Source organism: Nestor notabilis, unplaced genomic scaffold (genome assembly GCF_000696875.1).
Source record: "Nestor notabilis isolate BGI_N333 unplaced genomic scaffold, ASM69687v1 scaffold7659, whole genome shotgun sequence".
Lineage (NCBI taxonomy): Eukaryota > Metazoa > Chordata > Aves > Psittaciformes > Psittacidae > Nestor > Nestor notabilis.
This window is the reverse complement of record NW_009944061.1, coordinates 31,728-47,647: the sequence shown is the minus strand read 5'-3', so window position 1 is coordinate 47,647 and position 15,920 is coordinate 31,728. Positions and strand designations below refer to the sequence as shown.

Genomic DNA, 15,920 nt, shown 5'->3' with positions numbered 1-15,920 from the left:
TTACAGATGAGGGTTACACTACTTGTGTATTCAGACAGCTCTTTTTACAGTTATTATTTTCCCCCACATAAAAAAAAAAAAAAAAAAAGAAAAAAAGAAAAAAAAGGATGAATTCTAGAAGGAAATTTGTGAAAGAAGAGGAATCAATAGTAGTGAAACCCCAAATACAGATCATGGTGAATTTGATGCTGGTATTAAGAAAAACATGGATATAAGCAGCTTACAAATATCTGGTCTTTGGAAGAAAATAAAGATAGACTTAACTATATTAACTAAGGACAATCAGTAAGTGTACTTATAGAGACCTTTTGAAATCAATCTATCTTCAACCAAAGTAGATGTTAGACTACTGCTATAGCAATTACAATCTGCTTACAAGAAACATTCATCGTTCTTGCTGATAAAAAGTATTTGTCACTGAAAGCTTGCATATTGGATAAAATCATTATTACTGAAGGTATAGCAAGTAGCAGTAATGTAGTGGGGGGAGCACCAGAGAATAATATTTGTGAATCAGTGGAGAGAATCTATTTATTCTTTCCATGTGTATTATAAATTCCAGTGTAAGTCATTAGTTTTTATATGAAAGACAGGAGGTAGTCCAAAAGACGAGGATAAATTAAAAAAAAAAGCAAACAAACAAAAAACAAACCACCACACCACCATCCAAAACAACCCCAAACAATAACCTTATTTTGAATTAAGACTATCTTTGAGTCCTTTCTATTTCCACAGGAGTTTTTCAAAACAGTGATTGAAGGGCTGCATTTTTGCCTTCTCTTTCCCAGTTCTTTCTTCTCAGCAGCGTTTTGTGGTTAGGAGTAATTTCAAGTAAACTCTCATCCCCATGTGAAGTCTCCACTGTCTTAAATTTAGAAGCTCTACCTCCAATTTCTTGTCTGTGAATGACGCTGCTACCTATAAGCAACAGAATTGCTTAGATGATGGAAGTAATTATCTGAGAGTTTTAAAGAACAAAATAATTGAAGTAATTACCTGAGTGGTGTTACTTAGTTTGTCTGCAAAGTATTAAGCTCAAACATGTGATGGATGTTATGTGAGCAACAAAAGTTTCAGCATGTCTATATATTGTTAAAAATGGGAAAAAAATAAAAATAAAAAAAAATCTAGTAAGTTTTAAATCACACTCACTTTCCTGGATCCCTTCTTCACCTGTTCTGGAGACTTCAGAGAAGTCCTAAAACCAGCAGAGTATAAGTCAAATGTGACTTATTCTTCTCCCCAAATTAAATTACACCCTAATCTTATTTGAGTAAAGGCTGCTGTTGACTCTGGAGCATAATGTTGAATATATAATCCAAAGAGTTTCTTACCTTTCATATTTAAATGCTGATGTTCAAATTAGTTTTACAAATATTAATAACTTTGCATATAATAGTTATCGTGCTTGTCTAAGCCTTTTGAGTATGCTACCAACTTCTTGTCCTAAAGAGCATGCTACAGTCCAGTGAGTTCCACAGTAACTATACACTGTTCAGGGGTCTTTTCTCATATGACTTTTTACCATCTGACATTTCCTCGTAAGGGATAGCAAATTCCTGATCCAAGTTCTTCAAAATTTATCACAGAATGGTTTGAGTTGGAAGGGACCTTAAAGTTCATCCAGTTCCAACCCCCCTGCCATGGACAGGGACATCTTCCACTAGACCAGGTTGCTCAAAGCCCCATCCAACCTGGCCTTGAACACTGCCAGGGATGGGGCAGCCACAACTTCTCTGGGCAACTTGTGCCAGTGCCTCACCACCCTCATAATGAAGAACTCCCTCCTCATATCTAATCTATATCTACCCTCTTTCATGGGATATCTGATGATAAATTTGAGAATAGTAGTAATAAAATAATTACAGTAGTAGTGAATGTTTACCATAATAATAAAATATTACTGTATATGGACCTGATTTTTTTTTTTTATTTAAATAAATTCAAAGAACAAGAATTATACAAACCTCACTGGAATCGTAAGTACCATAAAACTTGTTCTGGTGAAAATTAGGCTCTTGAAATATGGACTACTTTGACTCATGAAATACCTTTATTCTGTGTCAAATCAATTATTAAACAATTTGTAGTGCCCTGTGAGACATCTAGTCTGTTTTATAGGTGAAGAAACTGAATCTCAGAGAGATTTAGGTCCAAAATTTTAAAGGTCTTTAGACTTGAATCTCCCAGACTGCTTGTAGCACCTCACTTCTACCTATTCCTTGTACTACCCACAACCCTCTCAGTCACTTGGGCACCGTGTGCATTGTCGGGGGCAAACCAGGCATTTTAGAGGTAAAGCCACCAAAAAAACCCCCACCCACACACAAATGAAAGTACTATTGCTAGTCAACAAGAAATAACAAAAAAAAGGAATGTTTTCTAAGCCTCCCTTCTCTTATGTATGCTTACATTCAGACTGTCTTCTTTCTCAGACTACATACCCATGAGCCCTAGTCTAGATTAAGAGGCTAACGTGAGTTTTTTCTCATAATGTATGTCTATGTTGCATGTGTTACCTATTATGCTAGTAAGGTGGAACTCAGGAGAATAGGTTATTGTTAGCAAAATTTCATGCTCTAAGTCTGTATATTTATAATCCCAGAAATGGGAGGAAATGTTTGGAATAAATTTTAGGATATAATTGAAATTAAGAAATTTGCATCATCTAAGAATAAATCATCCCCTTGAAAGTGGTTAAAAGATTCTTTGAATTGTGGGTTGGTTTTTTTCTTCTTTTCCAGGATGTGATAGATTTTGTTTTCTCTGCTGTGACACCAAAAATGCCAATTTTAGAATGTATGTACATCAAACAAGCTATTGACCTCCTACAGGTAGATATGACATTCATTTTTTTTCTTTCTCATGCTGTTACTTGTTTTCGGAGGTTGTTAGGAGGGCAGTAGCTACATATTGCATCTGCTTTGCAGGGTTTATTGTCCGACCGAGATGAGAAGCAGCTCAGCGAGGAACATATTGCTCGCTTGTTCATTTTTGCTCTTATGTGGTCAGCCGGAGCTCTTCTGGAACCAGATGACAGGCTGAAAATGGAGCTGTTCCTGCGGAAGCACTCTACAGTGAAAGAACTTCCTGCTGTGAATGGAGAAGAAACCATGTTTGAATTTGGTATTAATGCCTGTGGCCAGTGGGAGCACTGGGCAAAGAAGGTTTGTATGCTGTGACATGCTAAGCTTTTTTAATGAGTACACAAGAAAGATGTATTTGGTAAGAGGCATGTTATTTTATTATTTAAACCCCTGCATAATTTGGTTAGGAAGATTAACCCTACCAAATGCTCAAGACTTTATCTTTTGAGAGATTTATTTTTCTTTTTTTTCCATAAATATCTTTGGTGGGGAATAGGAGCATGCATTTAAAGTAGTTTTGGAAGCGAAACAGAAGTGAACTCAGCTTTGTCTAGTGACTGTAGCCCAGCTGTTTAAGAACTGACAGCAAGTAAATGTTTTCTTCACATAATGGAGACTAGTAAAGTGAAAATATCCCATTAGTCTAACACGCTTTTAGAAAAGCTTGGTCAGGTACTGACTGATTCATTATAAATGGGTGCTTGGTCTTCAGGAAGAAGATTTTTGCTAATGTACATTATATGAAGTGCATTTGTGTTTGTGCTCTGATGCAAAGTGATTGTGTGGGCAGGTAGAAATTCTCAAACTTTTTCTGTGTCTTTCTTATGCAGGTCCCTGAATATATTTATCCTAAAGATTCAGTACCAGAATATACTTCCATTCTAGTTCCAAATGTAGACAGTGTCCGAACAGACTTTCTAATGCAGACTATCATGAGGCAAGGAAAAGCTGTTCTACTAATTGGGGAACAGGGAACAGCAAAAACAGTTATGATTAAGGTAGGTGGAATGGAAAAACATCTAATAGCTTTGTATGAGAGTATTGCAATAATTGACATTGGCTAAAATGTTAAATTGAAGTGCAAGTGTTTTTTCTTCTCATTACATACTAGCATTCTTACTGAGGTACTTTGCCACTAGTCACATGGCCTACAAGAAAGAAAACAAGTATCTATACTTTAGTATAAAAGGTTCTTTTACACTTTGCTAACCATGGCCGCAAGGTCATGTGATAAATGCTCTTTGATATGCTTTCCTTTCTTTTGAGAAGTCAAACTAGAGGTTTTGCTAAGAAAATATTGATCCTTCCCTATGCTTTGTCAGTGATGCCATGTGTGAACTGATCTTTTGCATGCCCTTCTTGCACAGACATTCTTCTTAAGCCAAACTGAAGAGAAATTAAGAACTTCCTTCTTTACTCAAGAGGATTTTTCAGAGGGTAAATTTAGTGTTTGTTGTCTGTTCTCTTAATTTCTTCACTGGAAATGGCATATTGTTCTTTCTGTAGAAGAAAGTAACAGGATTGCTATTAAATTAACAAATACATGGTTTCCGTATTCTAAAATGGTGCAGGTTAATCACACGACACTTACAAAATTAATAACTTACTACAGAAGAGCCAATAATTGAAAGGCTGAACAAACCCAGGTGTTGTACCAAACCCAGCATCCCTTATTTGAAAAAAATGCAAGTCTTCAGTATGATGTCTGTGATTTCCCGGAGACTCTTTGATCATGAGAGGTAGCTAAATAAAATTGATCTGCTGTTGGTATGGTGCATTTGCTCTACAGGCATTTGTACCTCCACTGGAAGATTTGTAGGGGTCTTGAAACTGAAAATAACTGAAAAACACTGGCCTAAATTGCCCTTTAGTTTTCTTAAAATCTGGAGCCGTTTTGAGTCCTCTGGCCATGTTCTTTCTAAGCCGTGACATCAAGCAAGTTGTATCAATGCCAGCAGCCATTAATACTACTTTTTCAGCGTAGCTGTTGATGCCAGCGTGCGTGCCGGTGTAATGTCAACTTATGTTCTTGGCACCAGCTGGAGAACTATTTTAGCAGAGTGAAGAGGCGGGGTCTGGGTGGTGGTCTTGATATTCTGCATACTGGATTTTGGCCAGATTCTGGCAACCTGCAGCCTTCAGCTGCCATTCCTGGCCGTAAAAATAATTGGAGCTGATTCTTGGGAGTTGCTTACCCCATGTCTATTCTACAGAGCAGAGTATGTTCTTTACACAAGGGAACATAATGCCATCAGACATTTGACCTCATTTAAGATTAGGATTGAAAATTAGTTGCCTTCACAACCATTCCCCTTCCTCTTTCACCTTCCATAGAATTTTATTTCACTACATGTTGTGGAAAAGAAATATCCAGATATAACCAGCTGGTTTGATAAAAAAGTAAAAAACTTTTAATATAGAATAACTTGGGTTGCAATCTGAATTAATCTGAAGTAATTTTCAGCATTGAATCAGGCATCAGTATATGTCAAAATAAAGAGCTTATAATGGAATGTTGTTTAAGACCTTTACACTGTACTATTAATTCATGAACTGCAAAAAATCAATAATTTAATGGGAAACTGTTATGGTAGAGTTGAAATTCCTCTGACAGTTTAACTAACAAAAATAATCTCGTTAAATAACCTCTTCTTTTTCAAAGATAGTTCTCACTTATGTATTGTGGAATATTATTGTTACCATGTAAAGATTCTGAAATGCCATCATGAATAAAACACAAGTGTGTTTTTTGAATGGTTGCGTATTCATAGTTGTGGTGGGTTGACCTTGGTTAGCTGCAAGACCTCCACCCAGCTGCTGTCAACCCATCACCTGTCAAGAGTACCCACCAAGTACAGGACTGTTGCATGTACATTGCATGTGTAGACTGTCATTTATGTGATGTCTGAGAAAAACCTGTTTCTGAATGGCACCTTTTCTTAAACTGAGATCATTGTATCAACATTGTGTCAGCAAAATTAACAGTTTAGCAATATTAATCAAAATATTTTGAGGGGGCTTCCTTTGTGTCTTCCTTTCTGTTGCCACACAAAGTATATGTCTTACTAGAGTGGTTCTTAGAGCACTTAATCAGCAATAATACAGGTTTATTTTTATGAGATACCAACATAGGAATATTTCTAGTCAACCCTGTTGTAAAGATAAGAATTTAAATTGTGTTTATTTTTCTAATCATTGTAGAAGAACCAAATCTTAAAATAGACATCATGTTGGGAATTTGGAATTTCTAATACTATTTTCACGTCTTAGGACTCTTGCTAAGCAAAACATTTCCCATGCTTTATATATACGCCTGGGTGTGACTCCAGGGTTACATCTTTTTCTTTCTGGTGCTATTATGAAACCTCACTAAATACAAAAAGTGGAACTTCATTTCTTTAGGGCATCCTCAGCAGCTGTGGGAATTGTATGTATTCATAAAGCCCAAGGATTCCTTTCGTTATTGAGAGGATAACTGTCAATAAATGCGATGTAGCTGGGTTTAATTTTACACTACCATTCCTGTACACTGCTTTTCTTATAAAATACGGCTGTAGTGTAAATGTGAAAAAAGACTTGTTTTTTCATTTGTTCCTTGCAGACTGCTGTAACAGATCATCACTAACAGCTTGAATTTAGATAAGCTCTGACAATTGCTAATGCAAAGTTTATTTGCATCTTGAGTTGTCACATGTCTACTTCCTGTAACACTTAGCGAAGTCTGTTAAAAGCGTGTAAATTTTAATACTTGGTAACTTTATGCAAAACATTAACTGAGAGTTTGTTTGAATTTCAGGTCAGAGATGGCATATTTATCTTAAATAAGCTGCTTTTTGACATTTTGAAGCTAATAGCAGGACTGAGATTTTGTAGATGGCGGTTTTTTGCAGGGCTGCTGAGCATTTGTGTCTCCTATTGGCTGAATTAATCTGTAGTTACTGGTGCATTTTACTTGAAATGGGTTTATCTTGCAGGATTACACAAGCAAGTATAATCCTGATGTTCACTTGACCAAATGCCTAAACTTTTCTTCTGCAACTCTGCCAAATATGTTCCAAAGGAGCATAGAAAGTTACATAGATAAAAGGATGGGCACCACATACGGTCCTCCGGCAGGGAAGAAAATGACTATCTTTATTGATGACATCAACATGCCTGTGATTAATGAATGGGGTGATCAGGTAAAAGGAAAATGTTAACATTTGGGAATTGGTGGTTTTACCATTGCTGCTGATGGAAATACTTATCTGTGGGCTGCAAAAATAGGAATATTTAGGGAAAACGTATCATAATATGAACTGGAGCAAATACATCTACTAAAAGCAATTTCCCTAAGCCAGTTTTTGCCAAGAATAATAAGCTGTCAGTCCCAAAAGATTAGGGTCAGCGTCAAGCCTCTCGGTGCTATCATTGTAGCTTTCAGGCCTTTTATTTTGGTTACTTACAGATCTTGCAGGATTTCCAAACTAGCTGTACTAAGAAGCAGTCTGGGAAAAGAAACATGTAAATCCAAGAAGCAATCAGAGACTCCTTCCTTCTTCCATCTACTCTGGACTTTAAAGTACAGTTATTATTTGGTGAAATCTAACATCACAGTTGACATTCAAGACTAGGGAAATGTCTTGATGAATGAATATTTATAGTCCTATGCTCTGAAAATATGACTTAAATTCAAAAAAATTACTGCTGAGAAAAAGTAATTTTCGTGTTCCCAGTATAGATCTGTAATCCTGTTCTCTCACTGCCTCTGTACAAGTGACTGTGCTTTGTGCTAAACTAACCATTCTTTGTCACCAAATGCCTATGTCAATCTGAATATATAGTCTGACTCAAAACTTTAAAGTGCTGAATTTTCTTAGATTAATATTATGGAAATCCAGTTGCCTGCCTGACCTTATGTCCATAAGTACTTAACAGATGAAGCTTGCATGCAGCCAACCCACTGCATAAGAGTGCTTGGTACTATGTTGCATGTCTTTATAAATTGCTGAAATGTTCACCAAAACACCTGAAATTAAGAAAAACAAGAGATGTCTTTCCTTCTGTCTAATTTATTATATTTGAAATTTCCTCTTTCACTTTTTTTTTTTTTTTAAAGTTTTTAAGTTGAAACCCTGAAACCCTTAACTGCTCCATTTCTTCTTTTTGTCAATAACTAGATCACCAATGAGATTGTAAGACAGCTGATGGAACAGAGAGGTTTCTACAATTTGGAGAAGCCAGGAGAATTCACGAATGTGGTTGACATTCAGTTCGTAGCTGCTATGATTCACCCTGGGGGAGGTCGGAATGATATCCCACAGCGCCTTAAACGCCAGTTCACTATCTACAACTGCACATTGCCTTCCAGTTCTTCCATTGACAAAATATTTCAAACAATAGCTGAAGGTTATTTCTGTGAACAACGAGGTTTCCCTGCAGAAATACGTAAACTGGCTTCAGCTTTAGTTTCTACCACTCGAAAGGTTTGGCAAACAACAAAAGCAAAGGTAAAAATATGTCTGCTAACCCTTTGAAACATCTGTACCATGAGAAAGCAACGTCATGTGTGCTCATACTTCATATTTTGAAACTGTGGCCTGGATGTATAACTGCTGACTGATGCCTCTGTTCTGAATTTGTTGCTATCAGCACCTAGCTGTCTAAAAGCACAATCATACGCAGTGCCTTAATATAAGCTAATATAAGAATTATATTATGTGAGTACAATATAGTAAGGATAGCTGATAGGAACATTTAGAGGTCTTCTGGTTGAGAAAATGGAAAATGCATAAGAAGCATAAATTAAAATTATATAGGAATTTTCTGTAAAGGTGTTTGGGATTGTGAGAAACTTTAAAGATCTGAATTAAAGAAGTCAAATTTGGTGTAGAGGGAATCTGTTCAAAACAAATGAAACCTGTTATTTTGCAAATTCTAAATACTTGCTTCTTCCATTTCAAACAGAACAGATTGTACAAACGTTTAACTCCAATTCTTAAGCAAATGTTGCTTTGACATAGAAAATAAAATCTATGTGTAGAATGAAGTTTGAAAAGTTAAGAGTAAAATTAAAGCCAAATATAATTTTTTTCCAAATTTGATGTTCTAATGAAAAAAAAAGAAAAAGTGGAGAGGTGTAGCGGAAAGATTGGATAGGCAGGGTTTTGGTAAATTATACTTTCTGGTCCAGAAAATGTTGGTCAGAATTTTCCAAATAACTCAACTGTAGACATAAACTTGGCTTGCATTGAGAAATAGAGTTCTAATGAGACTATTGATCAGCATATTTAGCATAAATGGTGTTTATTACCGGTAATCAACTGCCTGTAGAGAAAATGTAGCTTTTGCTAAGTAAGTTTTTCAAATCTTCTTTTCTCATTTTTCTGCTCTCTTTGCTTTTCCTTGACTACTTTTCCTTTTCCTCATCGTCTTTTCATCATATGTTCTTGGAAAGGACAAAAGAGAGTGACAGAAATTATCTGGAAGAAACACTGCAGGTTAAGCAATGCTGACATTTTTACTGTGGCCTTCAATGCCATCATTAACTTACTTGTCTTGGCTACCCTTCAGTGCCTGTTTCTGGGACTTGAAAGATTCAAAGAAGCTCAAGTGAAATCTATGTGAAGTTAAAAAGCTGGCCATTGCTACTATCATTTCTTCATTTTCACTGCTACCTCTTAAATGCCAAGCATGTATTTCTGCTTTAATGCAATATTGATTTTGAAGTTGGTGAAAAATTCCATATTCATTTAATACTATATGGAAAATATTTTTATTTAATAGGTATTTGAATATATCTTATGACATTATTTTGTAGATGTTACCAACTCCAGCTAAATTTCATTACATCTTCAATTTACGAGACCTCAGTCGCATTTGGCAAGGAATACTTACAGTTACTTCTGAAGTCTGCCAGAGCATCAGTGTTTTGGTAGCCTTGTTCCAGCATGAATGCAGACGTGTTATTGCAGACAGGTTCATCAGCCAAAGTGATAAAGACTGGTTTGAAGATACGATGAGAAAGGTAGGCAAATAGTGTTCCAGTATTTGCCACAGAAGGAGGCCAATGAGGTGTTTGATTACTAAGGCAATCCTTAATGTATTTTTATAGATTGCTTCTGCAGAACATGGTCAGAATCTATTGGAAGATAATTCCACAGAATTATACTTTGTGGATTTCTTGCGTGATGTCCCAGAAGCTACTGGAGATGAATCTGATGATGCAGAGTTGAAGGCCCCTAAAATTTACGAGCCTATCCCATCCTTGGATTATTTGGCTGAAAGATTACAGATGTTCATGCAACAGTACAATGAAACCATCAGAGGATCAAAGATGGATTTAGTATTTTTCAAGGTATTAGTGCCTGTAAATATACTAACACAGAAAGTGCCTGGTCTTTTGCACTTCCTGATACATGGCTCTTGTATGTTTCTCTCAAATTATTTTGGAGGTAGCTCAGAATGCATACCCCTGTATCCGAGCCTTACTAATAAACTCTATAAAGCCATGCTACTGTCTCCCAGCTGCCTTCACTACCACAAATTACTCTGTCTCTTTGCAGTTCCCCGTCTTTTCTTTCTCCTGCTTTGAATAATGCAAAACACAACTCATTTGTTTCTACAGTGCACATTGTGAATGTCATCTTGCATCTTTTGAGTTACCTCCTTCTCAAAGGTCTGTCGATGCATTATGCTTTCTTCAGCTTTAGACTGAGTGGTTTGGTAGATTTTTAGGGCATTTCAGATTAATTCTTGCTCTAAAATAAATACAGCAGTTGAATAAGAAATCTCTATAGTGTACTTGTATTTTACTTTTAGCAGCCTACTTCGAGAGCCTGTAAATATCTCAACTAAAGGTTGGTGGAGAGTATTAATCCACATCCTTTCTACTCTTCCTCCTGTCCCCTTAAGAGACATGCCCTCAGCTCTGCTGAGTACAAAGACTGCATATGACGTTTCTTCAAATGAGCTTGATACAAGAGCATTTCTCTTAGGCTAGCTCAGCTGCCCACTGAAGTCAGAGCGAAATCTCTTGCTGATTTTGATGAATACAGGATGCAAGTCTTTGGCATAGTCTCCAGAGAAGTCATCTAGCTGCTGAGGCACAGTTGCCTGGTGATGCACTTCTGGTTAAATATACATTATGTTATTTTTACATCTTTTCATCTCTTTTTCTCTCAATACACAGGATGCAATCATCCATTTGATTAAAATATCACGGATTATTCGTACTCCACAAGGAAATGCATTGTTGGTGGGTGTGGGTGGATCTGGAAAACAGAGTCTGACCAGATTAGCATCATACATTGCTGGATATGACAGCTTTCAGATTACTTTAACAAGGTAACACAATGCAGTGTATATAGACATTTGCTTCTTAATTTGCCATAGAAATGAATGTCTCACAATCAAATTCAATGCAAACCTGACAAATACTTTATCTCTTATAGTAAACTACATTTTTGACCAAAGGCATCTCTGCAAATGCACAGTCCTAGGTCTTTGCTTGGCTGCCTTTATGCTACTGACAAGCATTTGAGTCTGCAATGCACATGTGTGAAATCCCACTAAAATACCATGTTGCACTAAAGATAACATGGATTAATCTGCTGCTATATTCTGCATAGTGGGCAAATGCTGATGGCCAGGGCAAACTTTTTCTATAGATGTTTATGTACCCAGATTGTATTATTAATTACAACTACTATCAATGACTTAATACTTCATAGCAATAGAATTTAGTAATTTGTAGAAATTTGCAGTGACTGTAACTACTGCCTTCCATCTGTTTCTTTTTTGACATAGGGTTTACAGGAGTAAGCCCTGAGGGCTGGCAGTGTGTATTTCATTCTGCAGACTACTCAACACACTGAGAAATCTTCCTTAGAGAGATATATCAGGTCTTTGAACAACATTATGAGGTTTCTGATGAAAGGAAAGGGAAAGAAAGACATATCACAGCCCCTTCTTGTGTCTCAGAGGCAGAAAGAACAAACAGTGAGAACAAAAAAAGAGGGAAAGAAGAACGTGCAGAGTCACACAATAAAGTCCCTAGACTTGCAAGATTCAAAATGTGTTAATAAGGCAAATAAATATTTCAGTCACTTAGGAAAGCTTCGTTTGCAGAAGCTAACTGGAAGCAAGCTAAAAGCAGGTACCTGGAAGTATGTATTTACAAAGTGGATAGTTACCTTTTGTAACTTGCTACAGGAGGCGGTGGAGGAAGACAGTATTAGCAGGTTCATAAATGGATGCTGAGAGGACAAGGTGGACGTACCTTCTAACATTCTTTATGAAATAGTTATGAATATGGAGGGGGGAAGAAAGAAATGAGCAGTGGAGAGTGGAAAACATGAGTTGGCTCATGTTTTTCTCTCTGAGTAGCATTTCCCATTGCTGGTGTTAAGAGTATTGAGCTAGATAGACCGCTTTTCTGACTCAGTAGAGAAATTAGTATGTTCTTATTGGAATGCCACACATCACTGTAATAACTATCTGACACATGCAAACTGAGGAGTTAGATTGTTTTTCAAGTTCTGCACTGCTTTCATTAGGGGTATTTATAAAGCGGTGGTAAGATGGAGCTGGAAGAGAACCAAGAGACTTTCTGTATGACATATTTAATAGAAAAATTGAGTATTGTTGTCAGATACTGAAGAATGGGTCATGCAAATATTACTCATGACTTTGAAGAGACTCTTGGAATTAAGAAACTGATTTTAAAGAAAAAAGGTTTTTAATTTCACCTTTAATTGGCTAAGAACATAATGGACAAAATCTGCCATTTTATTAACCTTACATGACTTCATTTTATATTTCATAATCTGAAATCTGTAGCTGAATATGTGTGGACTCCATCTGAATCTTACTTTTGTGCACCAGCTATAAGAGGCATAATGAAAGAACCAGTCATGGTCTTCATTTGCAGCAGAGCTGATCAGCCCCAGTGAGAAGTATCATTTCTGGGGCTTGATTTCAGTTAAACCAAGTAACACAACAGGAACCTCAGTTATGTTTTTCTCTCGTTTCTTAATGATTTCCTTTAACCTGCTCTCAGTACCTTCAGAAGATAATCCAACTGTATTTATGTAATGGTTACAGGTTTTAGAAACTACTTGACAACTTAATCCAGCTGTATTAACCTACAGCTAATTAGAATTCTTATTAGAACTTCCTAATTCTTATTAGAACCTAAAGTTCTAATAAGGAATTGACATCTGCAAACTGTAGGGATGCAAAGCAGCATCATAATTACCATAGACATAATATTGCTCCTACCATCTTTTTTTCCAGCACATTGTTCTGTTGATTTCACCTCCTTTCCCATGATTTATGGTACTGATCATTCACTTGGGGAAAATGTCTAAGGAAAAAACGTAAAAAAATGAAACCAATAGATATGGTATTGATTTCTTACGTAGATTTTTTTCTAGCCTGAAGAAAGCTAAGCCAAGTGATAGATATCTCCTAAAATGGTCTGTAATTTTTATTCTCTCTTTTTTTAATCTTTCTCTATCCTAGAACATATGCCACCAGCAACCTTTTGGATGATCTGAAAATCTTGTACCGCACTGCTGGGCAAAAAGGAAAAGGCATTGTCTTCATATTCACAGACAATGAAATCAGAGATGAATCTTTTCTTGAATACATGAACAATGTTTTGGCTTCAGGTGAAGTCTCAAATCTTTTTGCGCGAGAAGAAATAGGTGAAATCACACAAGACCTGATACCAGCAATGAAGAAAGAGTACCCAAGACGTACTCCCACTGGTGAAAATCTTTATAATTACTTTCTTGCTCGAGTTCGTTATAACCTGCATGTGGTTCTTTGTTTTTCCCCTGTGGGGGAAAAATTCAGAACTCGTGCACTCAAATTTCCAGGTCTGATTTCAGGCTGTACCATGGACTGGTTCCAGCGCTGGCCTAAAGATGCTCTTATAGCAGTTGCACAGCATTTTTTAGTTTCCTACCGTATTGAGTGCACAGCTGAGGTGAAACAGAGTGTTGTTAACATCATGGGAACATTTCAAGATATTGTAGCTGAAAAATGCGTTGAGTACTTTGAGCGATATAGGCGACGAACATTTGTGACTCCAAAATCTTTCCTGTCCTTCATTGGAGGCTACAAAGCTATTTACAAAGAGAAGTTCGCCAGTGTTGGAAGTTTGTCTGAACGCATGAAAACAGGTACTGTAAAATCTGTTTGATTTTTGTTGTTTGTTTGTTTTTAAAAAGATAAGAAAAATCTGAGTAAAATAATATAAAACTATGGATTTAAGTTGGGAGCTCACTTTCCTTTGGAAGCAGACTTCTTTACCTGTGTTGTGTGTGATTACAAAATATGCAGTGGTTTTGTTTCAATGAAATTTCTGAATGTTTCAGATTACAGGTGAGTTTTGTAAATAGTTTTAGTTAGCAGTTAAAATACCTGAAACTCCTGCTTTGATACATATGCATGCCAAGGAACTACTAAGAACCTATTTTTCACATTTAAACATGCTCAGTGTAAATCTGAGGGAAGGTAAGTGAATGTTCAGATTACGTCCCTCTGAAGAATCTTTTAAAGAAACAGTTATATGCCAAATGCAAGGTTTCCAAAATATTGCACCATTACAAGGTCATACACAGTAAACAATTAAACAGTTTCCAATAGTGAATGGTGTTTGGAAGTGAATTTGAACTTAAATTGCTTCTGTTCTCGCTGTTGCCAATTGTAGAACTGAGCTATGTGCACAGATCTCCATAGACTGGGTGCCTGGAAGGAGCATACCTGCTTTTCTTTTTTTTTTTTTTTTTTTTTTTTTAGGGTTAGAAAGATTTACATGATATATTTACATTTAGATGCATTGTTTTGTATATAAGAATTTTTATACTAATAACTTTTCTAGATGATTTTTCTCACTGTTTGATAAAAATGTTGGAGAATTGCATTGCTCAAGAATCTTTAGTTTCTTTTACCCCCATCTCATCTGGACCTTCATGTAACATTGAATTTAGAAGCTCAGCTTAGTCTCCTTAGGTCTTCATTTGCATTGCTCAGGATGCCAGCTTCTTCCTGTTTGTTTTGTACAGAGACTATAGTCTAATACTTCTTATGGTCTTACGGATTTCTGAAATTTCACATACAATTCTTAAGAATGCTATTCACAATACCAGTGTTTTCCAATATGTGTGTTTAATATTTAGTATTCCTCTTACATATAAGAAAATAAACAAGAAAATAAACAAGATTCTGAAGACTTTTACACATTAAAAAAAAGTAAATTAAATAGCAAATGGATATTACCCCAGTTTAATTTTGGTGTTCAATAAATGGGATCACTCAGTAGGGTTCCTAAATATGAATCTGAGCAACTTATGTTATGTATCCAGATTGCCTCACTGAGGTTTCACTCAATATGTCTTCCTGTTGCTAAAATGGAATTTTTTCAACACAGGTCTTGCAAAACTGATGGAAGCTGAGGTTTCAATAAATCAGCTCTCCAAAGAGTTGGTGATGAAGGAGAAAGATTTGGCTGTAGCTTCAAAAAAAGCTGATGAAGTTTTATTGGAAGTAACTATGAAAGCCCAAGCTGCTGAAAAGGTGAAAATGCAGGTGCAAAAGGTAAAAGACAAAGCTCAGGCCATTGTGGATGACATTGCCATTGATAAAGCAGCAGCAGAAGAGAAGCTTGAAGCTGCAAGACCTGCACTGGAAGAAGCCGAGGCAGCCCTGCAGGTCAGAATCAAAGACAGCGTGAACATGCATGTACTTAATGATTGGTATTTGTAATAGTAAGGCTTATGCTTCTGACTTGAAAAAAAAAAGATTAAAAGAAATAGCACTGACCTGTTAATCATGCAGGAAAAAAAAGTTAAAACTGAGGCAGTGGAGAGGTAAGATAGGCAGTACATCCCCTACTGTCAGGTAACAAAGCAGGCAGTTGGGCGGTACTACCTTTAACAACTTTCTGCGGTATTGCTTCTGAATGACCTGCAAAACTACAGCAATTGCATTACATATACAGTCCTCCCCCAAAACATCTTTCTCTACAATCAAGTGATTGCTTAAATAAATGGATTGTTTTCTTTT

General features: G+C 36.3%; 1 protein-coding gene across 1 annotated transcript in view; it reads left to right on the top strand.

Moving 5' to 3' along the window:
- LOC104411748 (dynein heavy chain 5, axonemal-like) overlaps positions 1–15,920 on the top strand; it is a gene marked incomplete at its 3' end in the record, with an annotated part of 119,776 nt that overhangs the window by 72,610 nt on the left and 31,246 nt on the right. The window contains exons 48-57 of the mRNA XM_010022239.1: positions 2,745–2,834; positions 2,931–3,167; positions 3,698–3,865; positions 6,842–7,048; positions 8,027–8,356; positions 9,667–9,873; positions 9,961–10,203; positions 11,038–11,192; positions 13,371–14,035; positions 15,286–15,566. Coding sequence (XP_010020541.1) covers positions 2,745–2,834; positions 2,931–3,167; positions 3,698–3,865; positions 6,842–7,048; positions 8,027–8,356; positions 9,667–9,873; positions 9,961–10,203; positions 11,038–11,192; positions 13,371–14,035; positions 15,286–15,566 — 2,583 coding nt within the window. The remainder of the gene's footprint in view (positions 1–2,744; positions 2,835–2,930; positions 3,168–3,697; positions 3,866–6,841; positions 7,049–8,026; positions 8,357–9,666; positions 9,874–9,960; positions 10,204–11,037; positions 11,193–13,370; positions 14,036–15,285; positions 15,567–15,920) is intronic.